Source organism: Guillardia theta (assembly GCF_000315625.1).
Source record: "Guillardia theta CCMP2712 unplaced genomic scaffold GUITHscaffold_142, whole genome shotgun sequence".
Lineage (NCBI taxonomy): Eukaryota > Cryptophyceae > Pyrenomonadales > Geminigeraceae > Guillardia > Guillardia theta.
The window spans coordinates 128,211-146,046 of NW_005434532.1; the positions used below are offsets into that span (position 1 = coordinate 128,211).

General features: G+C 53.2%; 6 protein-coding genes across 6 annotated transcripts; 4 read left to right on the forward strand and 2 right to left on the reverse strand.

The window, feature by feature from the left end:
• Positions 1 to 598: 598 nt before the first annotated feature.
• GUITHDRAFT_90447 (hypothetical protein) lies at positions 599 to 1,811 on the forward strand (the record flags this gene model as incomplete). Its single annotated transcript, XM_005821526.1, has 2 exons — positions 599 to 1,521; positions 1,575 to 1,811. 2 exons carry the CDS (start codon positions 599 to 601, stop codon positions 1,603 to 1,605), a joined length of 954 nt encoding a protein of 317 aa, XP_005821583.1. The 3' UTR covers positions 1,606 to 1,811.
• Positions 1,812 to 2,639: 828 nt separating this feature from the next.
• Positions 2,640 to 3,589, forward strand: GUITHDRAFT_166177 (hypothetical protein; the record flags this gene model as incomplete). Its single annotated transcript, XM_005821527.1, has 2 exons — positions 2,640 to 3,102; positions 3,189 to 3,589. Exons 1-2 carry the CDS (start codon positions 2,664 to 2,666, stop codon positions 3,587 to 3,589), a joined length of 840 nt encoding a protein of 279 aa, XP_005821584.1. The 5' UTR covers positions 2,640 to 2,663.
• Positions 3,590 to 4,291: 702 nt separating this feature from the next.
• Positions 4,292 to 6,020, forward strand: GUITHDRAFT_90449 (hypothetical protein; the record flags this gene model as incomplete). Its single annotated transcript, XM_005821528.1, has 5 exons — positions 4,292 to 4,364; positions 4,895 to 5,015; positions 5,071 to 5,338; positions 5,438 to 5,697; positions 5,759 to 6,020. The coding sequence occupies exons 1-5, from the start codon at positions 4,304 to 4,306 to the stop codon at positions 6,018 to 6,020; spliced, it is 972 nt and encodes a 323-aa protein (XP_005821585.1). The 5' UTR covers positions 4,292 to 4,303.
• A 579-nt stretch (positions 6,021 to 6,599) lies between these two features.
• On the reverse strand, positions 6,600 to 7,932 carry GUITHDRAFT_147124 (hypothetical protein; the record flags this gene model as incomplete). Its single annotated transcript, XM_005821529.1, has 11 exons — positions 6,600 to 6,647; positions 6,694 to 6,777; positions 6,803 to 6,877; positions 6,928 to 7,017; positions 7,175 to 7,327; positions 7,372 to 7,419; positions 7,465 to 7,542; positions 7,590 to 7,650; positions 7,709 to 7,737; positions 7,785 to 7,820; positions 7,873 to 7,932. 11 exons carry the CDS (start codon positions 7,930 to 7,932, stop codon positions 6,600 to 6,602), a joined length of 762 nt encoding a protein of 253 aa, XP_005821586.1.
• A 244-nt stretch (positions 7,933 to 8,176) lies between these two features.
• Positions 8,177 to 15,443, forward strand: GUITHDRAFT_147125 (hypothetical protein; the record flags this gene model as incomplete). Its single annotated transcript, XM_005821530.1, has 16 exons — positions 8,177 to 8,192; positions 8,240 to 8,292; positions 8,475 to 8,917; positions 8,962 to 9,226; positions 9,284 to 12,370; positions 12,608 to 12,977; positions 13,033 to 13,106; positions 13,549 to 13,590; positions 13,635 to 13,818; positions 14,136 to 14,171; positions 14,337 to 14,423; positions 14,469 to 14,490; positions 14,548 to 14,619; positions 14,682 to 14,742; positions 14,810 to 14,965; positions 15,324 to 15,443. The coding sequence occupies 16 exons, from the start codon at positions 8,177 to 8,179 to the stop codon at positions 15,441 to 15,443; spliced, it is 5,088 nt and encodes a 1,695-aa protein (XP_005821587.1).
• Positions 15,444 to 16,148: 705 nt separating this feature from the next.
• GUITHDRAFT_166179 (hypothetical protein) lies at positions 16,149 to 17,413 on the reverse strand (the record flags this gene model as incomplete). Its single annotated transcript, XM_005821531.1, has 3 exons — positions 16,149 to 16,218; positions 16,268 to 16,909; positions 16,953 to 17,413. The coding sequence occupies 3 exons, from the start codon at positions 17,411 to 17,413 to the stop codon at positions 16,149 to 16,151; spliced, it is 1,173 nt and encodes a 390-aa protein (XP_005821588.1).
• Between the last annotated feature and the right edge of the window lie 423 nt (positions 17,414 to 17,836).

Below are 17,836 nucleotides of genomic sequence, written 5' to 3' on the forward strand. Positions count from 1 at the left end.
AGGCTCTGCCGTGATCCGCCGGGGACTCGACTCGTCACTGAGTGCCAGTGACGGACTGGGGCTCGGACCGCCGCACGGCCGGCCGGGCGGTGCCAGTCGCGGCCGTCAGGCTCCGAGGCTCAGTAACCCCGGCGCCCGGGCCGCGCCACGGCGCGGCACACGCCGGGTGAGCCTCGGAAGTCAGTTCAATCTAGGCTGAGTAAAATAACTTAAATTAGTCACTAGCGGGCCCCTTATTAGCCGCTAATAAGTGTACTATCAACTAAAAACTTGCTCACAGCGGCGGCGGCCCTACAACATAGAGCCTCGGACTCATGGGGGGGGATGATTGCAGAGGGAAGGGCAGATTTCAAAAAGTTGAATGAAACCAATGAATTGACTTTTTACTATTCGGCGAGTCACTAGTACAAAACTTCACTATTTCAATTTCACTATTGACAGTCACCGTGCCGGATAACCTCCCCCACCTGAACTCTTGCCCTGTTGAATGATCGCCCTTCATCAACAGTTCAGCGCAACATAACGGGATGCCTACCTTGTGATGCTGGCGAGGAGTGAAGGAGAGAGCTTGAAGACAATGCTGAGCAAGTTTTTGCTGATGGTGGTGCTTGTAAGCTCCGTATGCCCGCAGTCAGAGGCCGCGGACTGTAAAACCTGCACATTTCGCAATTCGGATGGTGTGTTGGTGCGGGAGGGCATTTGTAGCGGTGACTGTGGGATTGATGTTGTATGGGTGTATGGTAGGAAGAGTTTGCGCTTGAATTCCCTGGTACCACCCTTGCGGTACATAGCGAACAGTTCCGTCTTCGATGGGCTCTACAGCTTGGAGGACCTCCTCCTCCAGCACAACGACCTTCAGAGTCTACCTGTTGGTGTCTTCGACGGGCTCTCAGGCTTGCAGAATCTATATATTGGAGTCAACAGTCTCAAGAGTGTGCCAGTAGGAATCTTTAGTCAGCTCTCGACTTTGCAGCAACTTTCGCTTGCCATTAACAAACTGCCAAGTCTTCCTGATGGATTATTCGACGGGCTCTCAAGCTTACAGATCCTAAACCTTCGAGACAACGAGATCTCCTGCATTTCTTCTCAGGCTTTCGCTAATCTAACTTCGCTTTCCACTTTGTATCTTACAGGCAACAACCTGACGTGCTATCATACGTCTTGGCCAAAGTTCGCTCAATTAGATGCGAATCTGGAACCGTGCCAAAACGAAACTCATTGCGACGAAAACGGACAAATCTCTTCTCTCGGAATCAATTTCGAAGCAACAACTATCCCACTGGCACAGCAAAATTGGACGGTTTACCCTGACTACCTCACTTGCCAAATACAGCATGGTTGGCAGGAGATCGTGGATGATGAGCCTGCGCTAAACAATACCATCAAGACCGGTGGACTCGGGAAGCAGATGGTGGTAGGCCGGTTCGAAGTGTGGGTATGCAGCTACCAAGATCATTGTGCGAGGCCTGGGAATGCTTTCTGCTACGTGTATGACGAGCATGAGGAGACCTTCGTTCCCTGGTGATGTGTCTGCTTCAGTGTCACCTATTTTGTCCGGGCTGATGCTTTTCCAGGGGCCTAGAAGATGAACTTATGCTAAGCTAAGTGGACTTCGCCGCCGGTGTCACAGTGCGGCGGTGCCGACGGAATACGTGAGGCCGCGCTCTGAGTCGGATCGGCTGAGACGGACCATCGACACTCAGGCTTATCTGAGAGATTCAAGCCTTGAAGATTCAACCGAGATTACTAAAAGGCACCGTTGAAGTGGAGACCTAGAGTATCCACAGTGATAAGTTTCAATCCGTTGAAGCAACTCAGGGTGGCCGTTTTGAATTTCGCGGCCGGGTTGTAACTTCTAGCCTGTCCATCCAGCCTTAACACGCCGGGTCCGATCGGTTTTGGCATTTGGCCTCAACTGTTCTGTGACTCAGGATACTGGTCCGGACGGTTTATTGCTGATAGCCGGCGGCGCCGCTGGCTGCCGCCGCGCCGCTGGCGGTCACTCAAAGTTCCGGCGCCCGGCCGCCGGGCCGCGTTTCGGCACGGTGCCATGGCCCGCGGGCCGGTCACCGTCCGATCACCCGGGCCGGGTTGAACTTGATGGCCCGCGGCAGTGACCGTCCGACTCACTGGCCCCCGGGCCGGGCCCGCCACTCAGTCACCCGACTACCGGCGTACACGCCGGTACCGCCGTATCGTACGGTACCGTACCGTACCGTGGCTAGTACCGGCGGCGGTCTCAGTGGCCGGTGACTGAGTGATTGGCATACGAGCCGGGCTGCAGGCTGTGAGCTCTCTTTCTTTACTCAAAGTTAAGTGAGCGGCCATCATCCGATGATCGCCGGACGCTGAGTAACCGATATCAATATCGGTAACGGAAGGCAGATTTCCTCTGATTGTCCTCGTACCGATTTTTAACTTAACTTTGAGTAAAGATAGGTCTTGGTTTTGGGACCCCATGGAACCTGCAACCCATTACTACCCCCTCCATCCTTCATTTCCTACAATCGCCTTGCGCCCTACCCTCCTCATTACACACTACTACCCCAGAACATGACCTGGTTGATACTACAAGGGTGACCCCACCCCTACAGACCCTACCCTTCGACTTTTCACCCCTACTACCCGTGCTGTTCGATCCCAATTTTCGATTTGATTCCAACATGGCAAAAGAGACGCGGCTTTCGTTCTCCGGGGTTGAGGGGCGCATGCGGTATCGTTCGATCGCTAGAGCCATGCTTGAGCGTGCACAAGATGCCTTTTCACATGGCAAGATACTTGATACTTGCGCAAAAGTAGCTGCAGAGCTAAACGCAACGGATTTGTTCAAAGAGAACGGAGTTGGGAAGTTACAACCTTACACCCTTCAGAACAAGTGGAGGCAAATCATAAATGATGCCCTTGTCTTCTCTGACCAGATACAGAGAGGAAGAGTCGTGGACAATTGGGGTGAATGGGAGCATATTCTAGATCAAATAGCGCGCGAGAAACAGAAATATGACAAGAGTAAAGGAAACAGGCCTGAACACCGAAGACGAGAATTTCTTCATCATCTCTTTTCTGGGCAGGCTGGAGGACTACCTTCACCTCCAAAGATATCAGGTCAGGAGGTTCTGATATGCTCTTCTCTTGTTTTTGAGAGGCTTCAACTGTTTCCTTTCATGGATATGCTCACACCTTCCATGCAGGCAACGCCAGTCAAACCTCGGGAAACCTAACTGCACGCGCTCAGGGCAACTCTGAGTTCCATTCGATTCAGTTCGAAGGTTTTGGGGACGGAGTGGAAGGAAGAGGTCTGAGGAAAACTCCAAGTGAACATCTCGAAGGAGCGCTGGCGTTGAAACGAATGAAACTTTCTGGCGAACAGGGTACAGTAGACGCCATGGTTGATAGTGACAACCCCAAGATTCAGACGCTTCAGGAGTATACTCTGTTGCAGAATCAGTACATTGACTTTGTGAAAGCCATGAAGGATTGCGCAGACGAGGACGACAGGGAATTCATGGCTGCGCAGAAGAAGAAGATCAAGGGGATGTTGCAAAGTTTGCAGTCAAAAGTGGAGGGACTGTATGAAAACGAGCACTCATGATGATGGAGGGTTGTATGAGCAAAATTCTGAACATGATGGTTTGAGGGGTGAGACTATTGAAAGGCCTCGACTTGACGTGCAATCGGAAGTTTACTGAAGGTGTCGAAGAGGATTCGACCTCTGAAGCACCGGGCAGACTTGTGACCCTGTGAGTCATCGGCCATCACCTTGTTGTGCATGTTTCAGCTGTAAAATACTATCTAATACATAGAAGATATTATGTAATTCAAATTGCCTCCTCTGTAATTTCTCATCTTGAAAGCTCGTCTCAATATTTGAACTCTCACTTCGATCGTTCCATGTCTACATTGCACCATAAAAAAAGAGCCCTACAATGTAGTTCATCTCACTCGGATTCTAGATAATATTTTCCAACTGCGGTGAAATACTCTATCCGACATCAGCATTGACCCGCATCCGCGTTTGCTTTCAATGCTGTCCTTGCCGATGCTTCAGCAATTTGCAGATTCTTCCTCCTGCCCCTTCTGCTCGTTCCCTCCCCCTCCCTTTCTCGCTCCCCCTTCCTACCTCTTCACCATCAAACCGCTACAAGACTGCCCGACAAGACGAGTTGCGGATATGGGAAACGATTTGATCCTAGGAGGGTGGGTCCATAAATTTAATTGTGAGGGTACTTTTAAGCTCAAAATTGTGGGTGGAGGTAGTGTGTTGATGGGCGGGCTGGGTAGGGTTGTGCCGGGCAGGGGGGGCGGGATGGTAGGTCGGGTGTCGCTGAACGAAGAGCGAAGATGCTTGACATGTGCGAGCGAACGAGGTGAGAAGGATCTAGATATGATGCTGGTGATGCTGGTGATGATGGCGCAAATGTTGAAGATCTAAATGTAAATGTTGATGTTGATGTGAATGTGAATGTGCGTAAACACGGCGTAATCAGTGCAATGTTGGAGTGAACACACGAAAGTGCACTGTCGGCTGAGCAGTAATACATATTGTCCGCACATATGTACTGCCATTACGAATGGAATCTAAATTCTTCAGTGATGTATGAGGTGTGCCAAAACTTTCAACCGTGCAGACATGTGTCGCAACTTCAGATGTTGCAAAGTTTCAGTCACGCTCCTTCTGGATGAATATTCACGTGTACATCATGACCTGCGTGAATTATGCAAATGGGTTCTTTTTCTTGGTTGAATCAGCATTATGCTTACATTCATGCGTATCAATCTTTTGCCTTGCGTTTCCCTCGGGTTTGAAAGTGCTTAAATTTGAACGTGCTCATATTTTTGGTCAATTTGTGCTTCCTGCATTCATAACGAGGAATAGATCACTGAAACTTGATGTCAGGCTATGGGATATATCTCTCTGTTCCACTTGAGCGTTACTGTTGGAGATCATTCGCAGGAGGAGGCTTCTCCTTCGCTGAGCTCTTCGGGCAGTCGCGGGTGCTGGCGCTGGTGGGAGGAAGGTGCTTGCTTGATGCCTGCAAGGTTCTCGACTCTGACGAGGAAGATGATGTGTAGGCCCTCGCCGTGCGGCTTCTCGGAATCTTCCATCGTCTTGTGGGATGACGAGTCAAGCCGGCGGCTATGGGAGCTCAAGTTGTTCAGCCCCATCGTAGGCGTCATCACGCGGAGAGGGTTCCTCGCTGCGGTGCTGGAGAACAAGCTGGTCTTGTATAGGATAGCGCATGACTTCTCCTGGGTGAGGCTAGAGCGAAGTCTCGAAACCCTCGCCAACCCCTCGGGCATATGCACCATGAGCAGCCCTACGACCCTCAGCGCTTCCTCGGTGGTGGACAAGAACATCCCATGGCTGGTTGCTGCTTTCCCAAGCCTCAAGGAGGGAGGCATACGCCTTGCTCTCCGCAAGATGGACAAGGGGGGTGAGGGCGAAGTTTCTCTTCCTGCTTCCAGAGGCTCCAGGCCCGAGGAGGACAGATGGTTTGTTGTCACGCACGATGACGCCCACAAACATCCCATCGCTCACCTCGCGCTCAACCGAGACGGAAGTTACCTGGCATCTGCTTCACGGAGCGGCGAACTCATACGCTTGTGGGGAACTCAGCAAGGAACTTCGCTGGTGCTCATGCGAGAGCTGAGGCGAGGGTCTACCGCAGCTGCGATCTACTCCATCTCTTTTAGTGCCAAGTAGGAAACCCCCTTTCCACTCCTGCTGCTTTTTCTGCCTGGCATGAGAATGTTCTCGCAGGTCTGACATTCTGTGCTGCTCGAGCGACTCTGGGACGGTTCATCTCTTCTCCCTCCAACCTGCTCAGAGCTCTTTGCATGCTCGCAGCAACTCGTATCTAATGCAGGTCAATCGCTCCCGTCCCCTTGTGCCTCCTGACTGGTTCCTCGCAGGCCGTGAACTCTGTGCAAAGTGGACAGAGAGGTTTTGCACAGGTGGCGTATCTTGTACTAGGATTTTCACCTGTTTGCTGACCTTTTTGTTGCACTTCAGACGGAGATGAAGACAGGAGGAGCTCCAGTGCTCTGCGGGATCGGGAACTTCACGATAGAGAGGAGGCGCAGAAACGTCGTGACGGAGAGACAGGAAGAGCGTCTCATCGTTGTGACGTCAACAGGAGAGGTAAGTTGTTGCGACCTCATCTATTCCCCTCATACCCACACGTACAGGTTTGCACCTGCCTCCTCCCGCCGTCGACGGATCGAGACGGTTTCTTCAAGTTTGACAGCAGGAGATCAATCAACTTCGGCACGGAGGATATCTTGAGGTTCGATCGCTGAATGATCTGAGGGGGGAGAGGAGCTGACTGGTGAAGGGCAGCGACGATGAGTTTGTATCGGATGAGAGCGACGACCAAGAAGATGATGATTGAAACTTTTCCCTCCTGCTCCTGCTCCTGCCCCTGCCCCTGCTCCTGCTCTTCTTCTTTCTCGCATCCACATATTGTTTTACCTTGACGTCTCCTTAGGACGAAGAGATTCACTTTGCTGTATTATATTCTGTCGAAAATTTACATTGAAACACCCACGTCCACAGACCCCCCACCCCAACTTTCTCCCTGAGCGCGATCGACATCGCACAGTTACTGTTGGAGCAGACGTTGCATGAAATCATCTGGAACTGCGAAGCCCTAAGGCAGCGAGGTCAGCAGCGGGGCGAGGAAGGGAAGGCAGCACCTGTTGTCTTGCTTCCATCAACCGCTCGATCATCGTCGCTCGCGCTTGCAACAGATCAGCCTTGGCTTTCGTCTCCTCCGCTGCCTGCAAATTTCGTTCAGCCCTCCACCTCCCCTCTGAGCTCCAAGCCTACAGCTCGCTTCTCTTCCGCCACAAGTTTGCGCTCTGCCATCGCTCTTGCTTCCTGCTGGGAGTCAGGGGGAAACCTGCCAGGCCGGCAGCTCTGCTCATCACCTCTCGGTCGAAGATGGAAGGAGGAAACGAGAGCGCGTCGTCCACCACTGGTCTCTTGGATCCACAAGGCGTCAACGGTGTCTGAAACACCTGCAGCTGTGTCATCATTTCTCGCCCCCCCTTGTCCTCCTGCACCTGGCGCATGGCGTCTTGACTCCGCTGACGCTGCTCTTCCCTACTCGGCCGTCCTCTAGCCGGCTCCTAACGGTGATACGTGAGGGGAAGCAGGAGAGACGAAGCTGCTTACGTGGCTCTGATGGTAGGCCTCCAACGCAACACACCTCCTCCATAGGCTGAAAAGAGGATCAAGACAGATAGAGCAAACGAGGATGTTGGACCCGTCCATCTCAGTCTCAGCAGGAGCCGGTTCTCCTGCCTCCATTCTCCGTCTCGACTCTTCCTATCCGCATGTGACCAACAGACAATGAGCGAGTCTGATTCAACCTTCCAGGCCTTGAGCCCTTCGTTAAACTTCTCCTTCGCTGTCCCGATCTGAATGCCGTACATCAAGAAACTGCAGTTTGCACACAGCGAAACCTTGAGAGCTCCTTTGCCGTGAATCTGAAAGATTTCCTGCTGGTTGAGACTTTCAACGAGGTCTGTCCATGCTTTCCCCTTGCCATCATGTCAGTGAACAAGTCAACCCCACCAGTCCAAGTCACTTGTTGGCCATGCTCGAATACTCTGCCATCGTGCGCTACTGCTCTCAAGATCTCCAGGAGCCTGAGAAGAGAAACAAGGGAGTCAGGGAAGGTCACAAGAACATGGTCGTGCTGTACACCTTCTCCGCCCTATCTCTCTTTCAAATCGCTGATCGAACTATCAGTCTACTGACACAGGCAACTCCACCCCCTCACCAGTCGCGGTTCAACCAGCTTCCCCCCAGGAGCATCCTGTCAATGACTTCAGCAAGACTTTAACACAAGCGTCCAATGTTCTTCTCACCATGGATCCCTGCACGTACGCTGGTTGCGACGGGCTCTGAACATACGTAGCTTGCTGCATGGAAGCAGATAGTTCGAAACTTCCAGTAGTATGAGGGCGATGAGTGAAAGGCCGGCAAAACCCCTTTTCAAACAATTAAATACAAATCGGCGGATTTCATTGCTGTGCGCGAAAATGCAAGGACGGGGAGATAGGAGGTGGGCGCGGCAGGAGAGAGGGAGGGAGGAGATCATGTGAGATGATACTGTCGATGAGAGAAACACTGAGCACGAGATGATCTGAAGTCTGACAAGGAGCCAGAGACATGCAGTCTGAAGAAGGTGACCTCGTTTGCTTCGACTGCAGCAACTGATGTTTGCCTTGAAAGGATCAGGTAGCACGCGAACCATTGGTGAAGCTCAGCTACTGTTCTGGGTTCAGGTTCGAAGACTTACGACAACTCGTAGCAAGTGACTCTCTTGCAGCGAATGATGGACTTGAAAGAGGAGCCTAGCGTCGACATGTTTCGAGACGGCTCTATGTTTCTCAGCATTCTACGTCGCATGCTGGGCGAAGACGTTGGTATGCGATGCCTCCTATCCCGTACCGATTGTTTACTGCAGGACAACATCATTCGCGCGCTTGAGGCAGGGGTCAGCTCTCCTGCCCGCACGCAAGAGCAGGTTCTGCAAAATCTGCTAATGATAGAGGCGATGCTGCGAGAGGAGATAGGACACGTCGATCAAGTCGAGGTGATGGAAGTCTATCAAGGAAGACGAGAAGCGATCGCCACTATCCTTCTTGCACTCTACCAGCTTTACTGCAAGAGATGCACCACTGAAGTGAAACGCGTTCGCGTGCGATCAAGAAAAGGTATCAAGCCGCATGATACCAGTATTAGCCGACAGGCGGAGCCGGCATGGGACGAGGCGGCAGAAGGGAGTGCACTGAGCTTACCGGCGAGTTTCGCATCCTCCCTTGGCTCTGACCAGACGCCTGCTAAGATTCTTGCTCATGCTCGCTGGTCGACGTCATGGCTTGCTGCATGCTCGCCAAAGTTTCAGAGGTCGTTTGTGATCGCGCGTGTTGCTCTGACTTGCCTCTTCTCAGGTCCTTATGTCCTCCTTCCATCATGACCCTGTGGGATCACGTGAAAGATGATGTTCACCGCGATCACTTCAACTTGCAGAGCATGCAGGGCAGTGACTTGCAAGCTGTGTGGGGGGAGGGCCGCTGGTTCTCCCGAGCCTGCATGTCGGCAGCTCTATACGCCGTCTTGCTTCACTCGCTCGGGGAAGATGTTGATGTCAGTGAGGCTGAAGATCGAGGAAAGCTGAGGCTCGTGGTCAACCACTTGCAGGCTTGCGGTGTCAAGGTTCGACTGCTCGTTTGCTCACTTGAGCGATTCCGCTAGCCTGACTGCCGGCCCCAGGTGAAGCTGGTCGCGCACGCCGACGTTGAGGAAGAAGAAGTATACAAGTCTGCGGGGGCTCATGCGGCGATCCTGGACGGAGTCGCGATGATTTTCATCCGATCGTTCCTGTCAGTCGAGCAGATCCACCAGCAAACGGTTTCACTGTGGAAGAATTTCACAGAGAACCACCCGCAGGAGGCGAGCAGGAGTGAATTTCGAGCTGAGAAACCTTTGGACCTTGAAGACGCGCTTGCCATGTGGATGTCTTGTGAATTGCAACTCTGCAGACATTCAAACCTCCCGGTAGTCCGCCAGCTGTTCGACCAGCTGTTCAACTCCAACACTTCGAGCACCGTTGAGGAGCTTCAGATGGACATCAGCGACGGCAAAGCTCTTCTTCTTGTCTTGTCGTCTCATGCTCCTGACCTGGTCACGTCGGCATTACCTTCTGACATGCTCGCAAGAGGTGAAGAGGAGGGAGGAGGAGCTGCCGGGCGGTCGACAAGGACCAAGTCTCTTCTTGTCCTTGCCTCCCTCAAGGTCTGTGCGAAGCTGCAGCTTCTGTCTAGCAGCGTCTTTGATAATGTGAACACGCATGCTCCTCCTCACCTGCATGTTCTCCTGCAAGCGCCAGACCTTGTGTTCGTCTCCTCCGCCATGAAGCCGCTGGTTCTTCTTTTCCTTTCGCTCCTCCATGTGAAGCTCTCGGGAAATCGACAGGCGGAGGGGAAGAATGAGTCAGCAGCAGGGCCCTCAGACAGCGGCAGAAAGACGCAAGATGAGCTTCTGCTAGGAAGCACTATCGGGGGATCGAACTTGGTCTTGCAGCCCCTGCAGATGTCAAACTCGTTGCGAACGCCGCACAAGCAGTTGACGTCTGCGATTGAGAGTGTCAGCAACAGCTCTCAGAGTCAGAGCTCTCCTGCCAGCCTGCGAGGCGCGGGAGGTAGCGGATCTTCTCCCTCCTCCCAGCAGAGGACCAGCAGCGGGTTGTCGGAAGTTCTCATTATCCAGAGCCCGACGCAGAGCGAGCAATCGGAGCCCTCAGCCTCTCCCAGCTACCTTGACGAGTCATCCTCCTCCCCTTTGCCCGCTCCCACCTGGCGCACGTCATCTCCCTATCTGCTCGCTGGTGGAGAGCAGCAGGAGAAGTCAAGCGGCGCTCTCGATCAATCGGGAGGAAGCTCGAGAGCTGGAGGAGTTGCTCCGGTTGAGCTGGAGGAGCAGCTTAAACAGCAGCAGGACGAGAATGTGAACGTCAGGAATCAACAGAAAGAAGAGGAGGAACAGGAGCGGGGACAGGAACAGGAACAGGAGGAGTCTGGAAATGGGCAGGAGAATGCAAAAGAGGAGGAGGAGGAGGAGGAGGAGGAGGAGGATCAACAGGATGGGGAAGAAAGGTTGGAAGAAGCGAAGCTGATTGCCAGAAGAGAGACTTGGTCGCCTCGACTTGATCTCAGCAGAAAATCAGACGGGGGGGAGCAAGTGGTGCAAATGAGAGCCAGCGAGGAAGGAGGACACGAGGAGCCTGAAATAATGCGACAAAGTTGGAAGATCGAGGAGTTTTCAAATGAGCAATGTGATGACACAGAGAAAGAGTTGCCGTCACTGTCTACTTCCCTCAGCTCATCGTTCAAAAGTTCGAGATTGGCGTCTCAAGACTCGAGCTCTGACGTGCGAGACCTGATGCGTGCACAAACGTTCAACCAACACAAGACTGACGGAGGTCAAGATGAAAGTAGAAACCATGACGACGATCGTGATTTTGACAACAAACATTATGATGGTGGTGATGAAAATGTTTCTTTGGTTCGAGATGGTGGAGATTCGACAATTGACAAGCAAAGAGATACGACGAATGTGTTGGATGATAATTACCTTTATGTCCAAGAAGACAGCATACGACAAGACGAGGAGACCTCAAAGGGTCTCCGTACCAGCAGAATCGGTGGAGAGGAGGATGTTGCAGATGAAGGACAGGAAGAAAGCAACATTAGAAGTGACATGAAGGAGACTCTTGAGACTTCAGGGCCTACAGTACAGGATGAAGCAGCTGATTTGACGCCACCGAGCCGTCATCCTCCTAGGGAGCAACACGCATATGACGATAGCGCGAGGATCTCAGGGAGCCTGGAAGGCAAGGTTTGTTCCGTTGCTTTTGACGATGATCGGCGACATGGTGAGAAGCATGTGTGTGTCTCATCAGAACAAGAGGAGGAGGAGATGGATCAAGCTCAAGATAACGAGAATGATGTTGATACACTTGGCAACGTCCCTACCACGTTCGAAGCTGTGCAGGAAATCCAGACAATACAAGATGAAGATGAAAAGAAGAAAGTTTCTGCACTTTCGAGAGAGCTAGTCGTAGCTGATGACCTTCAAGGGCTTGATGGTGAAGGCAAAGAGACAAGTCAAGTTGACTCTTGTGCGGACATATCAGCGGATGTTCATCAGGAAGGGAAGGACGAGGGCAACGACTCGCTGCTGTCGGTTTGGAATTCGCAGGGCAACATCTTGAAGGACCTTCAGCTCACTCGACTGTCCCTGCGCTTGTCCGAGGCTCCTCGCGATGTTCCGCGGACTTTCGAGGATGTAAGAGAAGAAGGCGAAGTAGAATCGAGCGAGTCACCTGCCGTCCTGCCGCCTTCCGACACTCTTGCGACCATGGACGGAGAGGAAGGAGGATCATACAGCGATGAAGGACAGGAGCAAGATGAAGCGCTTGTAAATGAGGAGGAGGTAGACGACGGTGATCAAGGCCGTAAGGAGAGCGCTGGAAAAATTGCGGAGGAACAAGTTACGACGAAGGCGGAAGAAGAAGATGAGGAGGAAGAATTGAACTATCAAGGCCTTGATACAGAAGTGCAAGAAATGGTCAAGGAGGAGGAGAATGAGGAGGAGGAGGAGGAGGAGGAGGAGCAGGAGGAGGAGCAGGAGCAGGAGCAGGAGCAGGAGCAGCAGCAGCTTGAAGTGCCTGTGGAGCTATTCGACGAGGGCAAAGGAGGGAATGGAGAGGAAATGGACGAGGGTGACAGATTGCTTCATCAGGGTACTCCTAGGGAAGAGAGAGATTCCGTGACAGAGGAAGAGGAGGAGGCGGAGGAGGTGGCAGCGGTGGCGGGGAGGAGGAAGAGGAAGAGGCAATGGTGAATGAGGAGGAGGCGGGGAGAGGAAAGGAGGAGGAGGAGGAGGAGGAGGAGGAGGAGGAGGAGGAGGAGGAGAGGGAAAAGGAGTATGATGCACGTGATTGTTCCTCTGCGCATGAAGCCTCGTTGACCTCAGGAAGGGATGATAAGGTCGAGTTGCTCCTTCTACCTCAGTCTCCTCACTTGTTGTCTGCAGTCGCAAGTCAGGGAGATGGAGATTGAAAGTCATTCTCGTAGAGACCTGACGACGGAGGACTGGCAAGCAAGTCTTCACGTCGAGGAGGGGGAGGACGAGGAGGAGGAGATAGTGAAGAAGGAGGACACGGAGGAAGAAATGGAGGAGCAGGAGGAGCAGGAGGAGGATAGGCAGCGAGTGCTCTCCTCGTATGGACGGCTTGCTACGGATGTGTCAGGAGGTGCCGGCATGGAGCAGAAGCATCGAGCTGAGGAGGGAGATGCGATGCTGAGCAAGCAAGGAAACGCTCCTCAGACCCCAGAGATCAAGAAGCGACATGTTGGCGCAGTCAGGGAGACCAAGAGGCAGCAAGAGTCTTGGATCGGCGAGTGTCAGCTAGTTATGTGATAGGATTGTGATTTTTCGGTTGACAGGAGCTGGAGCAGATCGGAACGATACTGTCGCTCGTCCATCCACCGCTCCCGGGAAAGTTTCTTCAGCACACAATGGGGCAGAACAGGTAAAACTTGCCAGCTGCTCCTGCTCCTGCTCCTGCTCCTGCTCCTGCTCCTGCTCCTGCTCCTGCTCCTGCTCCTGCTCCTGCTTCTTTTCTTCTTGTTTTTTCGTGCTCAAGCTGAAATCTCGCATCAGGGATCTGTGCTTCCTGGAGGAAAAGATCAAAGGAAGCTGAGACTTGAGCTACAGCAGGAAAGAGTTTTCTTGATTTTTCTTGAATACCATCCCTCTCTGTCCTTCGAGCTCTCTTCGCCTGATGCCGTCAGTGTCTCACTTTGCTGAAAGCTGAGATTCGATTGCTTTTGCATATAGAGTGATCAAAGCACATGATGTTGTTGTTTTCCTTGTGATCTTTGAATGTTGTTGTCCTGGTGTTGGATTCTGTAAACCCTTATCTTGATTTCTCCTCGAGTCTGTTCCATCAGTTTGTGAAATCTTTCTGTCAGGCGCAAAGAGACATCGAGAGATCTCGAGCTGCAGCTGAAAAGGTTTCTGTCCCCAGCTGACTTCCAGTTGCTGAACCCTGTCTCAGGAGCGAGCAGAGCTGCGCAAGAGGATAGGACGAGAAGCCTTCCAGCTCCTGCTGGGCATGCAAGAGGAGGCCGGCCAAGATGTGCGGGAGGCGCAGCAGGAGAGTCGCTGCCTTGATGATGAGCGAGAGTGCGAGGAGATGGAGGCAGGGGAGGAGGAGAAGGCAGGGGAGGAGGAGAGAAGAGGTCAACTGATCCCGATGTTATCATCCGAAGCTGGAGATGACGACAGAGCACGGAGCGTACGACAGGAGCGTGAGATGATAGAGGAGGAGGAGGAGGAGGAGGAGGAGGAGGAGGAGGAGGAAAAGGAGCATGAGAAGGGTTTGGATAAGGGGATGCATGCTGCCAGAACAACAACCAGATTCGAAAGACACGAAGAAAACATCAGTGAACGCTCTCCTCCAAGCTTGCTGCAAGTATGTTTCTAGATGTTTCTTGAATAACTTTGTCATTACGATGTACATGTTCTGTTGATTAATTGATTTTATGATTTCTTACAGGAATCGTCCCAGATGCATTCGTCACATCAAAGCGAAGTCAGTGAAAGAATGTCGCCTTCCAGAACTTCGCGAGTAGCTTTGATCACTTGCTTTGTGTTTGCAAACTCAACTACATGTCAGAACCGTATCGATCATGACGTCACTGCAGCTTCTGGTGATTGTCAAAACGTCTTCTTTCTTTTCCTGCTTATCCTTGCTCAGATCGTTTCCTGTCGCTGAGCTCCATCCGTGAAGAGCGTGAAGGACACAGGGAGGATGAGCTTGTGTCGGAGGAGAGAGGAGGAGCAGGTGAAGGGAGGGAGTCCAGCCGGCCCGCTGCTCATGGCGCCTCAGGCTCGCGTCAGTTGTCGGAAAGGTCGAGCTCCAAGTAGGAGGAGCCGCATGAGTCTCGCACTGACAGAAGCTCGCGCAGGAAACAAGCTTGGTCGCAAGAGATTCTCCTCCCTCCCCAACCTCGAGATCAGGATGAAATCGACAAGTCAAGGTCCTGGAGGATGCAGCTCAAAAGCATTCTTTCCTCCTCCTCCTCTCCGTGTGCTCCTACAGACGCCTCCATCGGCTCTGCAGCCCTGCCACGTGCTCCCAATGTTACGGAGCCGTTGATGGGGTCAGAAGCGAAACAGAGCAGGCGAGCATGATGATGTCCGAGCAAGGCTATTTCTTGCAGGGCGCAGGAGCCTTCGAGATCTGAGCGAGGGGAGGAGGAGGCGACTGAGAGCGATAGCGTGGAGGAACGCAGGCTGCAGAAGTTCCTTGCGCTGAGGAGGAGGAGGGAGGAGGACGCGCAGATGAGAAAGCAGAGCTCGATGACCAACAGCTCGGGCCCGTCGGTGAGCAAGAGGACCGTGACTCCAGCAGGAGCCTCCGCCAGCAGGTCTGTCGGTGAAGTTGGGGTGCAGTTGGCGAGGTGAAGGAAATGTTGGCAGGCATTCAAACAAGAAGATCATTCGCAATGCCATCGCTCATGTCTGTCTCGTCGCGGTTCGCTTCCACTCCCTCTCTCTTGGTCTCCTTTGAAGCTCTACCTATGTTCTATCTCCTTGACACTTTCCTCGCTCTCAACCCTTCCCCTCCTCCTCCTCCCTCTCAACCCTTTCCCCCTTCCTCGATCTGAGACCTGCTCTCCTCGCGGTCTCAATGTCTCCTCGATCCTCTGCTCGCTGGTTCAAAGGTCTGACTCGATCGCAGGTCGTGGAGCACAAGAAGCGCGATGCTGTCCTCGGCCTGCTGGACTCCTGTGGCAGCGAGACCGCAAACTTCTGCATCCTCCTCGTGCGAGACCCAAATCTCCGATACAGGTTGAGATAACATGTGATGATGAGAGGCAGAGGCAGAGGCAGATGGAGTGTGAGGACGAGGAAAGGGTTTCAAAGTGATCGTTCTCTTGATAGAGGTCTCTATTCCGTCGATCTTGTGGAGAGCCGAGCACAGCTTTTGAGTGGGACAGGTCCCAAGGTAAAACTCTGAGGGTAGAGGAGTTGAAGGGGTGCAAGGGAGGGCGGGGGGAGCAGAAGGGGAGCAGGAGGGGGAGCAGAAGGGGGGATTGGGGGAGGGGGAGAAGAAGGGAGAGGAGGAGGGGGAGGAAGGAGTGGAGGTGTTGTGGACTAAGTTGCATGGCAAGTTCGTTACAGTCGACATGATACGCGAGTTCCTCAAGTACGACTCAGGTGAGGGGATGTGAAGGCGAAGAAAGCATGAAAGTAGACTAGAGAAAACAGAGGTCATGGTGAACGAGGCAGAGAGGGAGGGAGGGAGGGAGGGAGGGAGGGAGGGAGGGAGGGAGGGAGGGAGGGAGGGAGGGAGGGGAACTTAAGTTGGAGGGTCAGATGAGGAAGGAGTGAAGCTGTGCTGCAGGTACCAAATCGTTCCGGGTGCTGGAGACGAGAGACTTCAGCTCGTCTGTAGATGGAGTAGTTTTACATCCGATGACTTACAAATCAGTTAAGATATAAGGTTTTAGTTTAGCAGGAAGGAAACGGAGAGGCATCGCTGGCTACAACTCTACCTCTTTTATCAATCTCCATGTATAGCTTTCAGAATTTGTCTTGTGAATACTGCTGGGTCGGCATGATGAATGATGCTCCTGGTCAGCTCGTCACATATCAAACAGCACAGCAATCATGCCCGCTCACCTTCCATACACAAGACCTGCGGCACCCATCTCAATGAACTTGCGCGCGTCTTCGATCATGCCTTCTTCATCTCCCTTGTCGCTTCCTCGCAGCAGAACCTGCGAGGGCTGGCACACGTGCAAGATAGTCTTGACGTCCTGGATGTTGACAGGAGGGTCGCATTTGAGGATGTCGCCTCCTAGCTCGCAAGCCAGCCTTGCTAGCGGCGCTGTGATGCTCATATCTGTCTCCAGCACAAAGGAATCCTTGTTCTCATTCCACTTCACCGCCAGCACCTCGACGATGAGCGGCATGTTCCATTTCGTGCAGGAGTTGCGCAGCGTGCAAACGTTCCGGACCGTCTGCTTGTGAATCTCGACGGCACCAGGCGCGTCCTCGGGGAGCTTGAGGAGAGTGCAGATGACGCCTGCTGCATCCAGCCGGATCGCCTCCTCAATGATGTTCTCGTTCTGCAGCTCGCAGAAGGGCAGGCAAGGGAACTTTGCGGTGTACACGTTCGAGACATCACAGCGCAGGATCAGCGCAGGCACAGGACATCCTGCAGCCTGCGAGGCTGTGAGGAGGAGATGTGCTTGGCCAGGAGAGAGCTGAATGGAGTTGGGATGCAGCTGAACAAGAATTTTTAGCACGTCAGACATTGACCTGCAATGACAGTCAGGAACGAACAGGCAAGAAGTTTACTCACTCGATGCCAGCAAGGAAGCGGCCATCATTGAAAATTCCATGATCCACTGCTATGTTGAGCATGCGTCCATCCCTCGTGTTGAACAGCCGCTTGGCGCGAGCAGAGCGGTCAAATATGTGCAAGGAACGAACATGTGTGGGAGCTGTAGAAGGATCGGATAGCACTTTTGTAGCTTGGTTGAGCTTGGCAATCCTGTTACGAACTGATCGCTCGTCTCTGATCGGCTTTCCCGTCATTGTACACCATCTCTCGTACAAGTCTACCACCGTCTTCCATGCCCGAGCCGTCTGGGGCTTGATCTGTGAGAAAATCTTGGCAAGTTCTACATCCTCTTCATCCTGGTAGTTAGGGACCCCTCGCTTCCTTCCTCCTGACGCCTTTCTCTCTCCCTTGTCCTGCATCTTGTCGCCCTGCCCGTCTCCATCGTCCATCTTCCTTTCACTGTCTTCCATCTCTGCCATGCTGAGGAATGAGAAGGTAGGGTTGGGTAACGGTTGACACAGGGGAAGGGGGGTGAAGGGTGGCACAAGTCCTAGTTCCAGCTATAAGCTTGAGAGCCAAGGGTCCCTCCACCCCCCCTCCTTCCCAATTGATGTTCAAACAGAGACGTAACGGTCAAACCAAGGACCTCATCCCCATACTCGGATAGACTCGGCGGCGGCAGCGGCCGCCCGGCGGCGGGCAGCGGCCCGGGCCGGGGCTCAGCTCGCTCGGAGGCCCGGCTTTGATGAGGCCGCCGCGGCCCGGCGCCGCCACTGTGGGGACCGTACTGTAATGAGACAGAATGTTTCTGAGCCTCGGAGTCTCGCGGCGGCGGGGGGGGGCTCAGCCGCGACAGTGTTGGGGCTGCGACAAGCGGCAATCCGATCATTCGGAGGCGGACT